The 20,044-nt window shown below is 34.6% G+C and overlaps 1 protein-coding gene across 15 annotated transcripts in view; it reads right to left on the bottom strand.

Moving 5' to 3' along the window:
• Nucleotides 1-1,823: 1,823 nt before the first annotated feature.
• BCLAF1 (BCL2 associated transcription factor 1) overlaps nucleotides 1,824-20,044 on the bottom strand; it is a 30,516-nt gene continuing 12,295 nt past the window's right edge. For 2 of the 15 annotated variants that reach the window (XR_002336956.2, XR_002336986.2), the window contains exons 7-14: nucleotides 17,705-17,810; nucleotides 16,035-16,119; nucleotides 13,535-13,710; nucleotides 13,239-13,401; nucleotides 12,226-12,406; nucleotides 11,038-11,184; nucleotides 4,825-5,037; nucleotides 1,826-4,414 (exon numbers count right to left, since the gene is read on the bottom strand). Coding sequence is in view for 7 of the 15 variants with exons in the window: in NM_001190177.2 (NP_001177106.1) it covers nucleotides 4,409-4,414; nucleotides 4,825-5,037; nucleotides 11,038-11,184; nucleotides 12,226-12,406; nucleotides 13,535-13,710; nucleotides 16,035-16,119; nucleotides 17,705-17,810 (914 nt within the window). In the remaining 8 variants the exon portion in view is untranslated. 15 annotated transcript variants of the gene reach the window in all.

The following is a 20,044-nucleotide window of genomic DNA, read 5'->3' as shown; positions in this document are numbered from 1 at the left end:
AAGTTCAGTATCAAATGGAGGCATAAAATGTAATTGTAGGCTGACATTAAACAGTTAAATTCTGTATTATAAATATCTTCTTATGCATACATTTCAGTGATGCTATTCAATTTCTTTTTTAAAAAATTCCAGGTGTACTAAACATTCCCCTCATGGTAGCCTTAGAAGTACCCTGGAATCTTAATAAAAAGTTTCTAGTCTTCCCTAGTACACAAGAGACAATAATTATGACCTCCCATAATCAAGGACTAGATAAGATTGCAAGTAAACCACCATTCTGGCGGATGAGTAGTATTATTTTCATGTGGCTCTTTATAGGCCATGAAATTTCCAATTACTTGGAGAGGACCAAGAAATTTATCATTGTAAAATGCACAGTTCATGCTATGGAATGTACATCCTTTCATCACCCAATTGTATAGTGTACTTACTATCATCTACTTTTATGAAAGAGAGGGCTCATTATCACTGAACCAGGAAGTTGGGAAACCCTGAGAGATTACTAAGAAAAATATGATTTCCTGGTTCCATAGGCACAGCCATAAAAATAAAGCGACTCTTAAAAAAAAAAACTAGGGGAGTTCCTGTCATGGCTCAGTGGTTAACATTCTGAATAGGAACCATGAGGTTGCAGGTTCGATCCCCGGCCTTGCTCAGTGGGTTAAGGATCCGGCGTTGCCGTGAGCTGTGGTGTAGGTCGCAGACACGACTCGGATCTGGTGCTGGTATTGCTGTGGCAGATTACACCCCTAGCCTGGGAACCTCCATATGCAGCAGGTGCGGCCCTAGAAAAGACTTAAAAAAAAAAAAAAAAGAAAGGAAAAAAAAAAGACATGTCCCTAATAAATAAGATAGCATATTTTTACGTATGTTATGTAATGTTCACTGGTATGTAACAGTGAAACTACCCAGTATAGCTAACCATACATATCCACAGCTTTTTATTTCTAACAAAGTTTTAAAGGAGAAACTTGCCATTTGTATTAGTCAAAATGTACATGTGCAAAAGCTTTTGCTTAAAGTTACAGAATGGGAGTTCCCATAGTGGCGAAGTGGTTAACGAATCCAACTAGGAACCATGAAGTTGTGGGTTCGATCCCTGGCCTTGCTCAGTGGCTTAAGGATCCGGCGTTGCCATGAGCTGTGGTGTAGGTTGCAGACGCGGCTTGAATGTGGCATTGCTGTGGCTGTGGCGTAGCCCGGCAGCCGCAGCTCCAACTGGACCCCTAGCCTGGGAATCTCCATATGCCGCGGGAGTGGCCCTGGAAAAGGCAAACACACACACACACACACACACACACACACACACACACACACACACAAAGTTACAGAATGGCTTATTTTATATTTCATAAATTTAGAAGAGAGTCTTGGTAATAATTACACCAGGTCTAACAAAGTGGAAAAAAAAAAACCACTCTTTTTAGTTATTAACTGACTACTATATTCTTAGAAACAAAGAGAAGTGACACTGATTCTCCATCATTAACATTATGGCTGACAAGTTTCTGTATAACCATAGGAACAGGAGAGCTAGACTAAAAAATCTGGAATTCCTTGTCAATGGCTTTGAATTATCTACTGTAAAATCTTCTATTTATCTACTGTAAAATCTTCTATTTTCCCAGGGGAAGAAAGAAAAAATAGGAATTTGAGTAGTTTTATAAAGTATTTATCAACAGCTCCCCCCAAAAAAAGTCACACCAAACCAGTAATTTAACTAACAGATGAGCTGGTAGTTTAAAATGAGAAATAAATAAGCCACTGAAATCAGTTGTATAGAACAGACACACAGTCTCAAAATCAGGTAAACAGACAACAGCTATTACCACTTATGACATTTTATTGGCATATGACAATTTACAAGGGTCCCTGTTGCATTATACATCACACTGAGTAAGAATCGTTTAGCCATCTACATTAATTCTTATTGGGTATACTTTTACTCAAATTGTAAATGAATTCCCAACACTTGATTTTAACTGTGACAAAAGGGAACAATAATAATTCTTTAACGTAGGCTGCAATTGGAAAAACAAACTTTACTTTTAATATTAAAATTTCTAGAATGTTGAAAGGTATACACACCTAAGGACTGAGTCATGGCCTTCTTAAACAGCTTTCTTAATCCTTTCTGGAAATATCCTTGGGTTCATTTTTACTTTCCTTCTCTAGGCAAAAGGAAGTCTGTTAAGAGGTTATCAAAGAGTTGCTATTTTCTGGCAAGAGGAACCATTTACCTTTTTATAATGTGTCAGGAAGTATGGAGTTCAACTGTGGTTTTAAAAAATTCACACAGGCTCCTCTTTATATGCTTGGTTCTTTATATGCTTACCTCTAATAAAAGGTAACATCCACTACAGCATTCTACTGCAGTGTTTTCACAATCACCCTTCCTACTATATTCTGTGGGATACTCTTTCCTCAGTTTTACTTAACAAAAGTAACCAAATCGTGTATATATTTGGGTTAAAATAACACATTTACTCTTAAAACATAACCTGCTGATAGGACTTAGGTAGCTTTAATCCCATTCTCTATTAAATAATTTCTCAGTCAATTCCCTTTTCCTGTTGTCTTAGGTGAAAAAGCAAAATTGTCTGTCTATAGTCATACAGAGATTCAGTATCTAACAAAATAACTGTTTGAATAAAAGCTAAAATTTATTTGTATAACAGAAAATGGTTGTGAAAATTCTGTGTTGGAGATCAAACCCATGTTGCTTCAGCGTATTATTAAGTATTATTCTGATTAGGATATTAGTTATCTTCTGATTAATGCAAAACATTCTTGTTTTGACAGGATATCCTCTTCTCTAACAATTTCAGAAAGACAATATAGGAGAAATCATGCAATATTTAAGGATCTTAGGGCCATAAACATCACATATGTTGAGTTTTGTTTTCTATTTTTCCCTCTTAAAGCTCTTAACTAATGCCCCTGACTGTAATCAAGGTGCTAGAAGCATCGCAAATCATCAGTGAAGATAAAAAAAAAAAAGCCATACATTTAAGATGTTTAAAAGTTTAACAGAGTAAGCATTATCTCCTTTTAATGCAAACATATACAACTAATTCGGCTGCTGAATTAACAAGTGAAATTTGACTACTTTTATATATGCTCAGAGCAGACAGACTTTACACTGAAATTTACTATTTCCAATTTTCATTCCTTTTAAGAGATATCAGCATAAACATAAAGGTAATTCACATCTGAAAGACTATCTTTCAGAAAAAATAGAACCCTTGGGAAGAAAAAGAAAAACCCATTTTACACACTTCAACTGAAATATGGAAAAAATAAGAAACAAGTTAGATCAATGCTGTAACAAATTTCCTGTCAAATATTTTTATTAGTGACATTTGAAAAACAAGTTACTTAAAATACTAATGACGAACGGTATATTCTGTTCACCTATTTTTCCATATGGTTAGACTGCAAAGTAATGATTCAGCTGTTCAAAAGCTCAAATAAATATGTAAGACATGACATCAGGTACACATCTTTTTAACGTATCAAGTTATTCTGCAGAATAATCCTCTTCCACACCAACCCCAGGATTACAGATTTTGCTTTTTTATTTTTTTAAATAAGACGCTTGCTAAGAATGGGCTTTTTATTTGTATTACTACAAACCAATTTCCTCTCTCAAAGAATAGCTGATTCCAAGACCATGACTCAAACTTTCAAATAAGAATATAAAAAGAACACTGAATTTTGAACCCAAATAATAATAAAACCTAAGAATGGTTTTTGTAGGCCAATGCTTTGAGTTAAAAAAAAAAAGTATACTTCTCAATTTAACTTTTAATAGCTTTACTTTTTAGCTACTGGCGAAGCTTTTCTTTTTAAACATTTGCTGAGGTGATATATTAGCAGAGTTTACCAAAGTAACAACTTTTTCCATGGTACACTTCAAAAATTAGTCACCCTACAATGTAGTGTGAATGAAGGAGGATGTTAAACATGTATATGACTGAAATAATTAGTGTGGTCTTTATAAACAACTGCTGTTCAGGGATTTGTATGTAGAGCTAACGTTTACTTCAGAATAAACATTAACAAACAGGGAAGGAAGAGAATCAGAACTTTCACAGATCTGTACTTGACCGTATCTTATAGACAAAGCAGAATTACAATGCATGTAACAAAAACAGTAAAAGTATTTTTTTAAAAGTTGATAGTTACAAATATGGTACGTAACAATTTTCTACTTTATTTCAATACAATTTTCAACATACAGTCTACTATTTTTCAAGATATTTGAAGACTTAAAACAAAATTTCTCTAGACTACTTGCAAACAGTAAAATTTAAGTAAAATGCTTACATTCTTATTTGAAAACAAAAAATCATGTAAAAAAATGGTGGGTGCAAGTTCTGTTCTCTGTTGCAATCTTTCAGATTTATTATTCCTAAAAAAAGAAAAAGAAAGTAAAGATTAGCAAAGATCTGAAGAGTAAAAAATGATCCAAAATAATCACTGTTTCTAAAAATTAATTTACTAACTGGCCCACCAAACCTACACAAAAGAAAATGTTAGCATCACTAACAGGTTGAGGAGTTCCCATCGTGGCTCAGTGGAAAAGAATCAGTCTGACTAGCATCCATGAGGATGCACCCACCTCACTCAGTGGGTTAAGGATCTGGTGTTGCCGTGAGCTGTAGTGTAGGTCCCAGGCATGGCTCGGATCTGGCATGGCTGTGGCAAAGACCAGTGGCTACACATCCCATTGACCCCCTGGCCTGGGAACCTCCATATGCCACAAGTGTGGCCCTAATTTAAAAAAAAAAAAAGAATCACTAACAAGTTGAAAATTTCTACCTTTTCTTCTTTGCGTCTGTCCTTCTTCTCTTCATTATTTTCCATGGTCTCTTCTTCATCTTCAACAATCCCATCCCCTTGGTATTTGTCATGAGTCCATTTTGGACTGCTACCTGATTTTTTGAAGTTAAAGCGCCCTCTGCCACGCTGAAAAGTACCACGACCTCTTCCTCTTTTGGCCCAATAATCCACACCATCATCTCTGTCATCATGCTATACAGAAAGGTTAAAACAATTACTGAAATGTCTTTCTTATAAGGTGGATGATTATATCCCCAATCATAAACCATAGTGTAAACCTTCTGAAGACTGGGTACATGAGATTGGTACTGTTCTAAAACACAACAAAACAAAACCAATATAACTGAACTTTTCAATGCAATATACTCCATATGGAAAGCAAATAATTATACTCCATTGCTTATTACCCAAGCATTTGAGAGTTGCCCGATTTTTTGGAGAATCTCAACTGCTAAATTACTGCCAATTTTCAAAATTTTTACATTTTTGCTTTCCATTATTATTTCAATCTACGTCCACTTTTTTATACACTGCATGTAAATGAGAAAAAATAACCAGTATTTTTCCCCAAAAAAATTACATTAGTCATAATGTAACAAAGTATAAAAATGTCACTACAACATGAGTATCATTCACTAAATAAAATGTGGTAAGAATTATACCTTACATATAGGAACAGATGTTTTAAAATCCTATTGATTTAAACTGAAACCAACACGTCCTACACATCAATCTTCTGGGCAAGGAAATTTCTCATGCCAAATCATAACAGCATGGTCTCTAGAGTAATACCTCAGTTTATTTCTTCTTCACTAACCTCAAATATTGCAGCTAGTATATCTCAACCTTAATTTTTCATTAACTTTATCCAAATACAGATGGTCCCCACATTATAGATTATTCCATTAATCAAAACAATCTGCAAGACTTAAAGGTAATTGACTTTGTGGATGAGTAGGTAAGTACTACCTCCCAAAACTAAAAACAAAAAGCCAAAATTCTCTTGTAATAATCTGCCACCCAGTTCAAACTCTTAAGTTTGTACCTACAAAAAAGGGAATGATGCCCCTTTATCAGACAACAGGAATAAGGCAAACAATGTTGCCTAATCTTGGGAGTACTGATATTGATCAATTGTCCGAAAGTCACTAAAACTTCTTGAAAATATTATGTGAGCAACTTTACGAAACATGGACTGTGCCTTTGTGCATATTATGTAATACAGATCACCCTCCCGCATGACTTGAAAAGTTCATACATATAATTAACAGACTACATCAAAGAGCCCTTACCAATTTCTAATTATATTTATCAAACCAATAAAAGATGACTGGCTAGAGGTGTGCCTGACTCAAAGAATGAATTTAGGAACTATCGAAAGTGTAAATTTCTTTTTTTTTTTTTTTTGGTCTTTTTGTCTCTTTAGGGCCGCACCCACAGCATATGGAAGTTCCCAGGCTAGGGGGTCGAATCAGAGCTGTAGCCTCCGGCCTACGCCACAACCACAGCAGCAAAGGATCAGAGCCGGGTCTGTGACCTATACCACAGCTCATGGTAAGTAACACCGTATCCTTAACCCAATGAGCAAGGCCAGGGATCAAACCTGCATCCTCATGGATGCTAGTCAGGTTTGTTTAACCACTGAGCCATGACGGGAACTCCCCAAATTGTCACTTTTAAATTTCATGTCAGAAAGTTTGATTATAAACCCAAAATAAAATTAAAACAGTCTGATACTCAAAATAATATAAACAGTTAAGTAATTTCAGGCTCCCTTTTGGCATTAGCAAAACTAACTCTATATAGTTTGTGGCTTTTGTGTTATTTACACAGTATTCAATGGATTTGTAGAAAGAAACAAGCAGGTTTTGAAGCCAGAGGCATGGGTTTAAATCTTGTGACTTTATTTCCTCATTTTATAAAAACAGAGACTGTCTTGAAGGAACACAGATGATCTGTAAAATGCCAGACCCAGAGTCTGACTAGCAAGCCCTCAATCAACAGGGGTAATAATAATGTTTATATGGTGCTTATTCCTATGGATGAGGCACTGTTTTGAGGACTTTCTAAGTATTTATTCATCCTCACAACACCACTGTAAAATTACTAACCCCACTTTATTTCTTATTTATTTATTTATTTATTTTTGTCTTTTTGCTATTTCTTGGGCCGCTCCCGCGGCATATGGAGGTTCCCAGGCTAGGGGTCGAATCGGAGCCGTAGCCACCGGCCTACGCCAGAGCCACAGCAACACGGGATCCGAGCCATGTCTGCAACCTGCACCACAGCTCACGGCAACACCGGATCGTTAACCCACTGAGCAAGGGCAGGGACTGAACCCGCAACCTCATGGTTCCTAGTCGGATTCGTTAACCACTGCGCCACCATGGGAACTCCTAACCCCACTTTATATGAAAAGAAATTGAGGTACAGAAAAATTTAGTAACTTGCCCAAGGCCACAGAAGCCAGTCTCTTCCACTGCCCCTTATGCCCATCATTCACAGACAGGTATCCTGGTTGACAGTTAATAATTACCATATAAGGTAGCTAAGAGTTAGCTGAAATAGAAGAAGCAGTGGCAAAAAGCTAGATAGTATACTTAAACCAGCCCTTACTTTTAAACATACAATCATGTGAAACTAAAGAAAACTGCAGCTAGAAGATCACACTGTTTTTCAGAGGGTATCCCAGCAGCTACCTAAGTGACATTTTGATGCTAAGCATACTACCTGTTAATTCTCAAATTCTTACATGTAAGATTTCAGTCTTATTAAAATTTCTAAAAATTACTTCACAGATGATAAAGGTAACTGTTAGATATTTATAATACACAGCCAAAACTATGTTAACAAAGGAAGCTATATTAGACCTTCTGAATCCTTTTACCTCTTCTTTGCAGAAGATGAAGTTTCAAAGAGTTAATTTTTTAAAGCTCCAAACCAAACCCCCTTCCCCATCAGGGATTTTCTTTTCCTCAGATGACAACATTGACTCAACATTGAGAACTTGCCCATTTCAGTACTTTCCCACTTGCTCCAATTCTTGATACTTTCACCCCTCCACAGAATTTAAGGTTCTAAGACTATTGTCTTTCCTAGAATACTTATTACTGAAAATATTACCTCATCTTTGCATAAATCAAAATCTTGACAAGGGAAATTTCAGATTAAGAACACAACAAACATTACTATTACTCAGTACTGGAGAAAGAATGATATAGTGCTGTAAGAACCTTGGCTCTGGAATGCAAGGCATGTGTGTTCAAATCCTGAACCCACTCCTACTGGTCATGTACCTTTGGTCAGGCTGCTTAATCTCTACCTCTCTGTTTTTCATCTGTACAAACAGAATAATGGCCCTAACGCAAAAAGACTTTTATAAGCAAGAAAATTAATATAGGTAAAACACTTAGAATGGTGCTTAGCATAGTACATACACTCACCAAATGCTATCTATGCATTATTGTTATTACTAAGTATTAATGTTTCATTACTGTGGACAAAATTTCCATACTCGTCGATTATTCTAAAAAAAACCTAGGGGAATCTACTTTTGTTTTGTTTTTCACTTTCATTTATTCTTAATTATATTTCTAGTCTCAACACTAACTGTTGAAAAGTCAAGTATCCTTGGAGACTATGCAAAATATTGTAAATTTAAATACCAAAGTTGCCATTCCAATGACTCATTAAGAATCAAATTATTAACTATGAGAACCAATTTGTAAGAAAAATGTGATATGTTAATTTTATTTCCAGTGAACATTAGTCTGTAACAAATGCACATGTTTTATACAGAAAACTTTTAAATATAGCCCAGAATAGCAACACATGTTATTGCTACTTCTGTGGCTAAATTTTTAAAATAACACTCTTGACTAGTGTAACTAACGTTTAACATATATGCCAATCAAAAATGATTATGTCCCAATTAAAGACAAAAACTATGATAACAGATACTGAAAGAATGCCACAGAAAAATTAAGGTCTAGCCTATATTAAATATTTGCAAAATGTTGCAAGTGTTAAACAATTAATTACTATATACTTGTTCACCTCTCATTTCCCTCAACTTTTTGTCCTTTCACATTTGTTCTACTTGTATGGCATTTTCACACTCACTCACTCCTCACCTCACCTTTGAAAGGTTGGCCTTTTAATCGCTTCTCTTCTGACTGGGTGATATTATCATCATTATGGCTCTGTGACTGGATGGCTCCTAGATTTTTTTCTCTCTAGACATCTGCATTAGCAACTACTTACTGCACATTTCCACCTAATTTCTCCTGGGCACTTCAATAACGGAACTTAATCTTCATCTCAAATAAGCTTCTTTCTCCTGTATTCCCTATCTTTGAGAGAGAGATTCCTTCTTCTCACTACCAACACCCAACCAGTGGGTCCATGAATAAGCCCTTATAAATGTTACCTTTTTTTCTCAAATCTAGCCTATTAGGTTCGGACACTCAATTATTTCTCAGAACTTTTTTTTATAACCACACTTTTCTAAACTCTGCTTAACATTCAAATTTATTAAAGGTATTGTGGCCTTCCACAATTTGGAAGTCTGAATTTTAGGGTTCTGTAGGTCAGGATGTTTCACTCCTGCTTTCTTATAGTACATCTGCTTATCTTTTAAGCTCAAGATTCAACCTAAGTTCCTCTACAAAGTCTCTCCTAATCAGAATCTCCTTTGCAATAATCCACTATTTCTCCTCTGGGAGGAAATAGACCATATGTATTTAGAATGTTCTTCATTTACTAGTCTCTAAACCAAGAATCGGAACCATTTGATTTTCCATCCTTAGCATAAGCAGTCAATTAATTTGTAAATTCTTAAAATCAAAAAGGAGGCATCTTTTACTTTTGTCTTTCTGCCTTTTTCTAGGGCCAGTCCAGTGGCATATGGAGGTTCCCAGGCTAGGGGTCAAATCAGAGCCGCAGCCACCGGCCTACACCAGAGCCACAGCAATGCGGGATCCGAGCCGCATCTGCAACCTACACCACAGCTCATGGCAACGCCAGATCCTTAACCCACTGAGCAAGGGCAGAGATCGAACCCACAACCTCGTGGTTCCTAGTCAGATTCGTTAACCACTGAGCCAAGACGGGAACTCCAGAGATAGATCTTTTAAACTTTTCTGTAACTGAATCAAATGCCCTCACTTTCCAGATTGTCAATTCAAACAAATTTTTCCTCACAGGGACATATACTATGCAAATATTATGTACCATGTACTCTATAAAAATTTAAACTTTTTCAGATTCTTGGTCAAAGAAGTGGCAAATGGAAATTTCTGAAACAACTATAATGCCCATTCTTCAAACAAAATATACACTTACTTCAGAATCCAGCTCTATACTCTAACTTAGCAAATGTAATGGACAGTCAGGTTAATTCAAATGTATTCATAAAAAGCCAAATGAAAGACATTTCTATAAAATCCAGTACTATTTTCTTTTTGTTTCAACATAAACTAGTTTTCAGAAATAGCCTCTGAAAATGACTTCCCTGAGAAGCTATGACAAAAACGAGTATTCCTGGTAGTAGTTTTTGACATTTTTCTTAAGTGTCTCAATGCAGGATGAACCATTTTTCCCTTCGCCAAAGTGCAGAAATTTTTCATCATTACCTAGAGAATCTTTCAGGACCCACCTCCTCTAGCTTTATCCCTTGGCAAACTACTACAGAGAGAAGAGCATTATAAGGAAGCACAAATTAGTGTATCTAACAACTTTCCATAATATAACTTTCAATCTTCCTTTTACTTAAATAAAAGTTAGCAGCCTCCTGAGATCCTTAATTACATATACTGTGAAAGATCCCTTCTCCCTATCTTAAACAAATAGCTAAAATGATGAAAGGTAAATCTTAATGAGTTTCTACAACTGTCACCGTCTTATAGACAGATAGGAAATAAGTTAATGTCCTTCTCTGAATGCGGCTATAAAATCAGGTATATTTTTACTTTACCCTGATCAGCCCATAATTGTTATCAATAAAGTATAAACATGACTAAAGGGACCCACATTTTCAAAACTTCAAATCATCTGGGTAATGATTTTTTTTAAAGGTTTCTCATATTATGGTGAAATCTTCTCACAGTAGTGAATACCTGTACTCAAATGAATTCACCCAGTATGCTTTGAAAATTAATGCAAACCAAATAAACAGAGATTTCTAACACCCACCAAGAAGTACTTCTTGCTCTTTGGGGTATATTCTGGATCCCATTCCTCTTCCTTCGGTCTCTTTTGAAAAGTAGTATTTGAGTTGTTTGGACCAGTATTTGTCCCAGCAAAAACTCCTCTGGCTCTTCCTCTGCCTCTAATTCGAAACTGATTAACATTAACAAAGTTGTTTAGTAATGAAATCAAAAAGTATTAAGTTACATGCAAACTCTAATTTTACTGCAGTAACAAAAAACATATTCCCTAAATTCCTTCCTAAATTATCAATTTCATAGCCACTGAGGCTGGAAAGGGTGGCCATTTTATACCAGTAAGGAGGCAAAAAAATTCTGCCTACTGAAAGTTGAGTAGGTTAAGAAGAAATGCAGTCAACCTAAGTGTTAGAACACTGCACTTTCGTGGACTGAACTAGTATTTCAAATAATCAAGTCGGTTCTTTTCCTTTTTACTAGCCAAAAGTGTTGTCTAATTCCTTGGAATTACATAGGAGTCCCAAGTGTTCAACTACACTATTACCATATATGTAAAGCTCTTCTCTTTCCCAAATGATTTAATTAATGAACCCTACTAATAACCAGCTAGATACTTGCACAAGGTAGGAAACAATCTAGAAATCAGACTAGAAGATGCACTACTATAAAGTCATTACATTAATAATTGTAACGAATTTATGGGATCATGGGAATAAAGTATATGCTACGTAGAATAAAAAGAAGTTATGATTTCTAAGATTGATAAACACAAATAAGAACTTGAAGAGGCAAAAACGAAAATAGTTGTTAATACAGAGATTAACATGGATTTTTTTGTTTCAAATTATCTTTTCAAAATTAAGTGATTAAAGAAATGGATCTCCATCATTAACATTCCTTGACTCTTGGGTCTCTAAGCACTATGTACAGTTAGTTATAAAATTAAGAAAAGTACCTAGTTCGTGTAGATGCATCTAAATCTCAAAATGGCAATTTTTTAAAAAAATCATGCAAAGCATCATCCCAGTTCCAGCTCCTCCTCTCTTCTAAATGGTATTTCTTAATGAGGGTACTTCAAACACCATTTCATTTTTCAAGACTAATTCTGACCACAGGAGTAATGACACACAGTAATGTCTAAATCATGTATTTTACTTTCCTTATGCACAGTACTCTAAAGTTCTATAAAATGACGAAAGAAAATTTTATTACTTACAAAGGTTCCTCGTGGTCGGCTAACTCCTGCAAAGCCGGAGTATTCTTTCAGTTCATGGTGAGTTTTAAATTCTTCTTCTCTTTCCTTCTTACTCTCCTTTTCTTCTCGAGAACTGGGAGAAGAAGGTGATGCTGAAGAGGATGAAGATCGAGAATGATCCTGCTCTCTACTTTTATGTTTACTGCAAAATAAATAAAGGAAACAAAACAAATGTGCTATTTTTAAAAAGATTAAGAGCCTGTTGAATCTTATAATAAGAGGGATATTTTTCAAGTCAAAAAACTATCCCCTTTTAAAATTATTACATAACTAAAATGACTGGGTGTCAAACTTTGAATAGTCTGTTTCCATTCTCCTTCAATATTTGTTTTACATCACTACTGAAAAAACATGTTATAGCCTGCCAGTAAGAAACTAGCAGTCTGGAAACTTCAAGAATAAGGTTCAGTTCTTCAATAATTTTAACTTATGTTTTTATTTTAAGGAAAGGAAGAGAAGAGTAGGAAAAAGGTAGAATGTTCTTAAGGGCATGTTTCGAAATAACTGCAGTTTGTACACTCTGGGTGAGAAGAGTTAATATGATTTGGGCCATAACTCCGTTATTGAAAAAAGCATATTATTACAAATACCAGTCATAAATTTAAAAACACAAGTAAAACCCACCATATACCTAATGAATAGCAAGAAAAACGATTATCTATGATACTTATTAGAAAAACAATTATCTCTGATACTTAGTATTCTTATTATTTGACTCTACGATGATCAATTTTATGTGATTCTAATGCAACACTTGAAAAGGTCATACCTGCAGTAACTCTTACCACTTCTAACAGTATCCATGGAAACATTACTTTGAAAGACTAATACACATTGCTAGTTCATAAAAACTAGTCTTCCTCCCCCCATCTCTCCCAGGTTAAAACCACTAGGTATCAGTTTAAAATTCTTGTACTCTGGGTGTTATGAGTTGAAAAAGTGCGGAATCAAGCATAACGAACCAAAGTTCTTACACAAACTGTTTCTAGAAATGCACTGCATTGAAGTCCAACCTCCTGATGTAGCCTGGATAATAGGACACATTAATTTGTCATTTTTTTTTTCAGTGTTAGCTTGCTATTCCAAAGTTTTTGTCCTCATCCACCATAAGCCGTGTAAAAGACAAATACATTTTTGCTGTAAAACAAATAATTTTAATTGTTTAAATTTAAACATTCGATTATACAGTCAAAATTGAAAGCAATTAAGCTGACAATTATTAAAGGCTAATTAGAAGCTATAACCTAACTCGGATAGTTTTAACAATTACCTGTCATCTTTGTAAGATTTGTATTCCTTGTAATCTTTTGGAGTTTTTTCTTGCTTTCTTGATCCACTGGATTCCCTGGAGCCCTTGGAATCCCCCCGTTCTTTACTTCTTTCTTTTCTCCGACGATCAATGTCATGCCGAAGGTCAGCAGAATCACACCTTAATTTTTTATCTCCCTATAAAAGACAGATGTAAAATACAGATTTCAGGGAAAGCACAGAGGAAAAAAAAAAATATAGCCAAATTTTATGCCAGTTTCTAAGCTGGCATTTTAGTATCAAAAAAGTATGAATCATAATATACTATTTCCATACTTAGTTTTCATTTAAAAATGTACTTGATGTTTTCACTCGACATTTGTGTACTCAAGTACAATGGGACTGGGGAAATTATTAAAAGCTAATTATCTTGAAAATGTCATAGGTTTTTATTCAAAGCAATCCACAATAAACTTTTCATACAGAAAAATGATATAATTATTTTTTCCACTCAGCACATCCTCAATTATCATCCTTTGAAATAGCTTTTTAAAAAAAAAAAAAAAAAACGGTTGAAAAAACAATAGAGATTATACTCAGTTGTGGATGTAGCCATCTGCCTATAAAGTTAAGGGATCCTAAAGTATGGTTCTCATTATTTAAGCCTCATTATGATCAAGCTCTTCCCAAATAAGTTGACCAGCCCAACAAAAACCACTTCAAAAGTAAATACTCTGTAATTTTCATTAACATGCAAGCAGAATATGATTAATGAAACCATGTGAGGTTAAACAAGGGTAGAAACAAAGCCAGAAAGATATTATTCCCAATCCTGTTCTCAGTATCTTGGGCCATATACTGCCCTTTCTCAATTCAGGTATTGCAACGGACATTAGTTTAACTGGGTCACAATTCACCTCCTTCTTGTTCCATTGCTTTTTCAAATACTATATAATTTAGGAAGATGGAAAGAGGCATCTAGGAATGAAGAAAAATTATACATCAGTAAGATGCTAAGCAATGTGGACATCCTCGCTAGTATTCAACAATAAGAAGTACTTACTCTGGGAAGTCTAGTTATAATGTTCATAAACAGTCATAAAACTGATAGTATACATATACCTCCAAATGATATCAACTACTCACCTATTTGCTCCCAGGTAACAAGAAAAATCTAATCAAGAGCAAAAACCTTCCTATTCACCTAGTGAATACCTTATTACTGAGCCCATGAGTAAGTAAAAGATCAGTGAAAGTACTTTATAAACACCAAAGTGGGTATACATTAAGTACATAGTACTATATGTATGTTAATTATTCATTCAGATAGGAAGATAATGGATAAAAAACAAAGTCACATTCTCTGGTCCTTCCATCAGTTATCACTATTTTCTCTCCTCTAGATCAAAATCTGGTCTGAGGAATAAAGAGAAGCAAGAAATTCACTCATTCTGTCAGAGCACAAGGACAGGCTAAATTGCAGGCAAGACAAATTAACCAACACCGACCCCAATGTACTGGAAGTAAAAGTCAAAATTAGCATTCACTTCTCAGGATCTGGTTATCCAAAATCAATGTGTCCCATGCAAAGAAACCACTTTCTTTCTAAGCTCTAAATTTCTTATCTAATAAGTTAATAGCATGCATAATTTAAAAGCTTATATACAACTGTTAATAACAGCTTTTAGTAATAAAAGTGCCAATGTTTTCATAACATCCCAATTATTCAACAACTCTGCAAAACAGATGTATTGTCATTTTTCTTATTAGAAAACCAATGTCCAAGAAACTAATTCCTTTCCTAATAACACAGCCAGTACTCGGTGATGGCCAGAATTGGGACCAAGCAATACTCTTCCAAATCCCCTAACATATTCAGTTTGTTTCAAAAGAGTTGCTCCACATTATGGCTAGAGTTTTATATAGCCTGTCATATAGACTAATCCACCTAGAAAATGTCAATTTCAAATTATCCATAAATCGGAATCCGCTTAACAACTGAATTTCATTCTCAAAGAGTCCCCCTACCCCAACACCAGTCATTCACAGGCTCCTTTCTCAAGTTTAAAAGCATTCTTCTCCCCAATCCACAAATACTCCAATAGTGACAGTTTTTGTTCCAAATGTTCATTTGTAAACCAGTTCTTAGAATGCTTATTTCTTAGTCCAGATCAAAAATGCCCAGTAGCATGGAGATTACTTCTTGCTCTCTCTGTGAAGAACCTAGAGATATTAATTTAGGTACACATAAATCAAGGAATATTTATTCTGGCTCATCCATTTCACCTTTGTCTACTCACTGATTCTTCACCCTTTTCTTAGAATTAGTTCCTTCCTTTCATTAGTATATCAAAAAACTACTCTTGGTTTGGCTTAACTTCTTGTATATAAACACTACTATAAATATATTTTATGTATTTACAAATTAAAAATAGATGATATCCATAAACATTCTGCCTAGACAAACAGTATTATTAACTAAGCTTAGCTTAACATGAAAAAAAAGTCCATTCAAAACATACCTTTTGATTTTCTTCTTTAAAAACTCTCTCTTCCCCCGCTAAACGGGTATGCTTCCTCAGGGCACTTGGAGAGATGTCAATTCTCCTTAAAGTAAAATAAAGTCTATTTGTAGTGACATGAACTTTATGGTTCCAAAAATTCCTAAAATTATCCATTTTGTGAAGGAAATACTAAACAGTTGTTTCTCGCCCAATCAACTAATTTAACATAGCAAGATTATTAATCTAATTCCTAATTAATAAAAACTGTATTTAATAAAAATGAATTAAAATGCTTCAACCCAGTTATTTCTATATAGAAATGAAGCCTGATCTTTTAAAACATCAAATTTATTTTAAGCCATAAAAAAACAAAAAAATAATGGATGTGCATATATGTATAACTGAATCACTCTGTTGTACTACAGAAATTATCACAACGTTGTAAACTGACTACAATAAAACTTTTTTTAAAAAAGGAAACCATGTTTTGGAGTTCCCGTCATGGCGCAATGAAAACGAATCTGACTAGAAACCATGAGGCTGAAGGTTCAATCCCTGGCCTTGCTATGAGCCAGGATCTGGCGTTGCTATGAGCTGTGGTGTAGGTTGCAGACACAGCTTGGATCCAGCGTTGCTGTGCTTCTGGCATAGGCTGGTGGCTCAGCTCCAATTTGACCCCTAGACTGGGAACCTCCATATGCCCAGATGCAGCCCTAAAAAGACAAAAGTAAAAAAAATTTTAAAACAAGGAAAACATGTTTTGATTAAACTGAGTATTATCATTTTAGTGTCAATCACTCTACAATTACATCATTATCCCCAAGGAACATATAAATAGGATTATTTATGTATCTCCATAATATTTACATATGCAGGGGCTCTTTTATTCTATGGCTTTCCTTGCCTTTTTAAACTAGTGTCAGTTACATCTTCTTAGTGCTTCTTCAGCAATCACTGCCAAAAACCATACCTACCATGTACTGAGCACTGAATTACATACTTTATAACCAATACTACTAATTGTCACCACTACTCTGCAAAACAGGCACTGTTATCCTTGTTTGTAGATGGAAAAAGCTAATGTTCAGAGATAATGCAATTAAGTGAGAGCACAAGAACTTAAACATAATTATTTCAAAGTTCATGATCTTTTCGTGAGAAACGATTCTCTCACCAAGCATTTTTACTTTACAAACTTACTAGAAGTAAATTAAATGCAAGGGTTACTTTACTCTAGGCATCCAACCCCCTCCCAAAATACATATGTGTTAATTATTTAATTCCATACTGGAAAGTGATAGAGTAAGTTCTACCAACCAATTTAAACCAAATGAAACTGAAAATTAAGAAGAAACAGTTAACTACAAACTTTTCAAAACTGGAAATACACACACACTTTTTTTTTTTTTTTTTTTTGTCTTTTTAGGGCCACACCCACAGCATATGGAGGTTCCCAAGTCAGGGATCGAATCTGGGCCGTAGCCACTGGCCTACACCACAGCTAGAGCAATGCCAGGTGCAAGCCACATCTGTAACTTACACGACAGCTCACAGCAATGCTGGACCCTTAACCCACTGAACAAAGCCAGGGATCAAACCCGCATCCTCATGGATACTACTCAGGTTCATTACCAGTGAGCCACAACAGGAACTCCCTCAAAACATTTTTACATGCCCAGTATATATACCTGTGTATCTCAGGGCTCTTTTGCCGGGTACTATGTTCTTCTGTGGCTTTCTGATACGAAGTAAATCTCTCGTTTAGGGTCATTGCAGCTGATTTGAAGTATTGCTCTGTTGATTTAGGAGAAATACTGCCCAATTAGTTATCTTTGCCTTAAGAGACATTTTCATTTGTGACAGAAGGATATGTAGCAGGTGAAAAGAAAATAAAAATACTCAAGAAACCTAGCAGAAGAGAACCAAGTGTTATGAAGAACTCCTACCCTGTCCCTTTTAACTTACTGTACCTCAACAGGTAACTAATCCAAAGCTCCTCACAGGTCCTTGTCAATATTACATATAATCCAAGAACAATAAATATATTAATTTGAGAGTCTCTAATTCCATTTTGATAATGCACTACAATTCCTCAAACAGAACAAAAAGGAACAAAAATATGTCCATGTCCTTAAGCCTTGCCAATAAGAACCAATGAAGTTAACTTCAAGTAATCATTTTCAGAAAACAAAAAATAATGAAATAACTACACAGCTGGTTTTACTAAAATATTATTTCATCAAAAACTATGTTGACAACAAAAACTATATTTAAGAAAAAAACCAAATACTCCCATTTCAGCTGGAAAAGTATTTTTTAAATCAACTAACACTCACTAATTACTCCCCAAATCTGGCATCTTGGCAAACCTGACAGCACATATGGTATTACTGTCTGGTCTTTGAACAATTTTACAATTAGTAATATCAATACTGATTAGTTCTTAAACCATTTCAAGATATGCTGTAGATGTACTATAGAAAGACGCATAAAGTCATGAAATGTTACATTACGAAGCAAGCTATCTGCTTAACAGGTCAACATACATCTGTGTCAACTTACCGCCCAATATCCAGCACATGTCTCATAACCAATCATTAAAACTTGAAACGGCCACTACAAGGGTAGTGCCTCAATCATAATTCCATGAAACCCAGGAATTTGAGCTAGCAACTCAGTTTTTATGCCATTTTTGCCAGGAAGACAGAAGATTCAACTTTGCCTGTATCTTTCAACAGCTATTTTACTTTGAAACATGGATTTGCCATTTCAAAACATATTCCAGGACCTAGTTACAATGAAAAAGAAAACATCACTGGGCATTTTCAGCTCTGTATTAAGTAAGAGCTGTTCAGATCGGTTGCACAATACCAATAATGAAACATAACTACAGTTCTTTAAAAAAAAAAAAAAAGAAAAAAGAAAAAAAGAAAACGAAAAAAGAAAAATTTTTATCAAAACCTGATCTCAAAATTCAGCAATAAATTGTAAAATGTGGAGACAGGTCAAAAAAAGGTGAAAAAAGAAAAAATGTTAATGATTCATATTCTATGTACCACAGTAATATGGTCATACTGGTTCACAAACCTAGTTATAGCCAAATAACAAAACTCTTTTGTTACCATGCTTAATAATTACAGTCAAAAAGAAATTCATTAACTATTCACTGTTTTGAAATATCAAGTGCAATAAAGAATTTGCTAGTGACAAGTTTCAGCTATTATAATGAGTTATTCTCATGTCCAAAGACAAACTTTTCAAAAAACGGCTTTTAAGAGCAACAGCCACAGAGATTCCTGGGTAAGAACCTATTTCAAAGTAAACTGCCTTTCAAACACAAAAACAAAATAATAAAAACAAAATCTATTTGCCCAAAAAATCACACACTGAAACCTTTGAAAATAACTACTAACTTTGAAACTAAAATTACACACACTGGTGAAAACAGAACATCATTACTTTAGCTGAAATGACCACCCTTAACATCTTTCGGACCTAAAGAAATGTCATCAGCATTATCCTAATTAGTCACTATTCATGGAATTGCTACTTATCTAACATACGTTTAAATTTCTAGAAGGTTTTTTCCCCTTTATAGGTCCTAATAAATTTTTTTCTAATTAATCATATAAAAAAGCCAAGTATTATAACAAATTAAGTAACACAAAAATAAGACAGGAAATACCGTTTTTTTCTTAAAGTTTTTTCTTTTTTCTAAAAGTTTTCTTAAAACTTTTGATTTTAAGTTTCTTTAAAAGTTGAAAAGAAACTCAATAAATATATAATGGTACCAATATTGTCTCACTTTGTATAAATCTATGCCAGGAGTACATTATCACAAGCCATATGCATACAATGAAAGACAATCTATCCATAAGCACTCTGCACTTCAAACACAGTATGATGGCACATGTCAAAGACTTTCAGCATTAAATAGATCTAACATGTTTTATTATGATAAAGATCTTTAGGATATGTTTTAACTCTACTTAACATTTCAATTACTTTTTATTAAATAATACTTCCAT

This window comes from Sus scrofa, chromosome 1 (genome assembly GCF_054392235.1).
Source record: "Sus scrofa isolate SSC_HxYL_T2T_F1_AM1 chromosome 1, Sscrofa_HxYL_maternal_Yorkshire_Landrace_v2.0, whole genome shotgun sequence".
Taxonomy (NCBI): domain Eukaryota; kingdom Metazoa; phylum Chordata; class Mammalia; order Artiodactyla; family Suidae; genus Sus; species Sus scrofa.
This window is presented reverse-complemented; position numbering and strand designations above follow the sequence as displayed.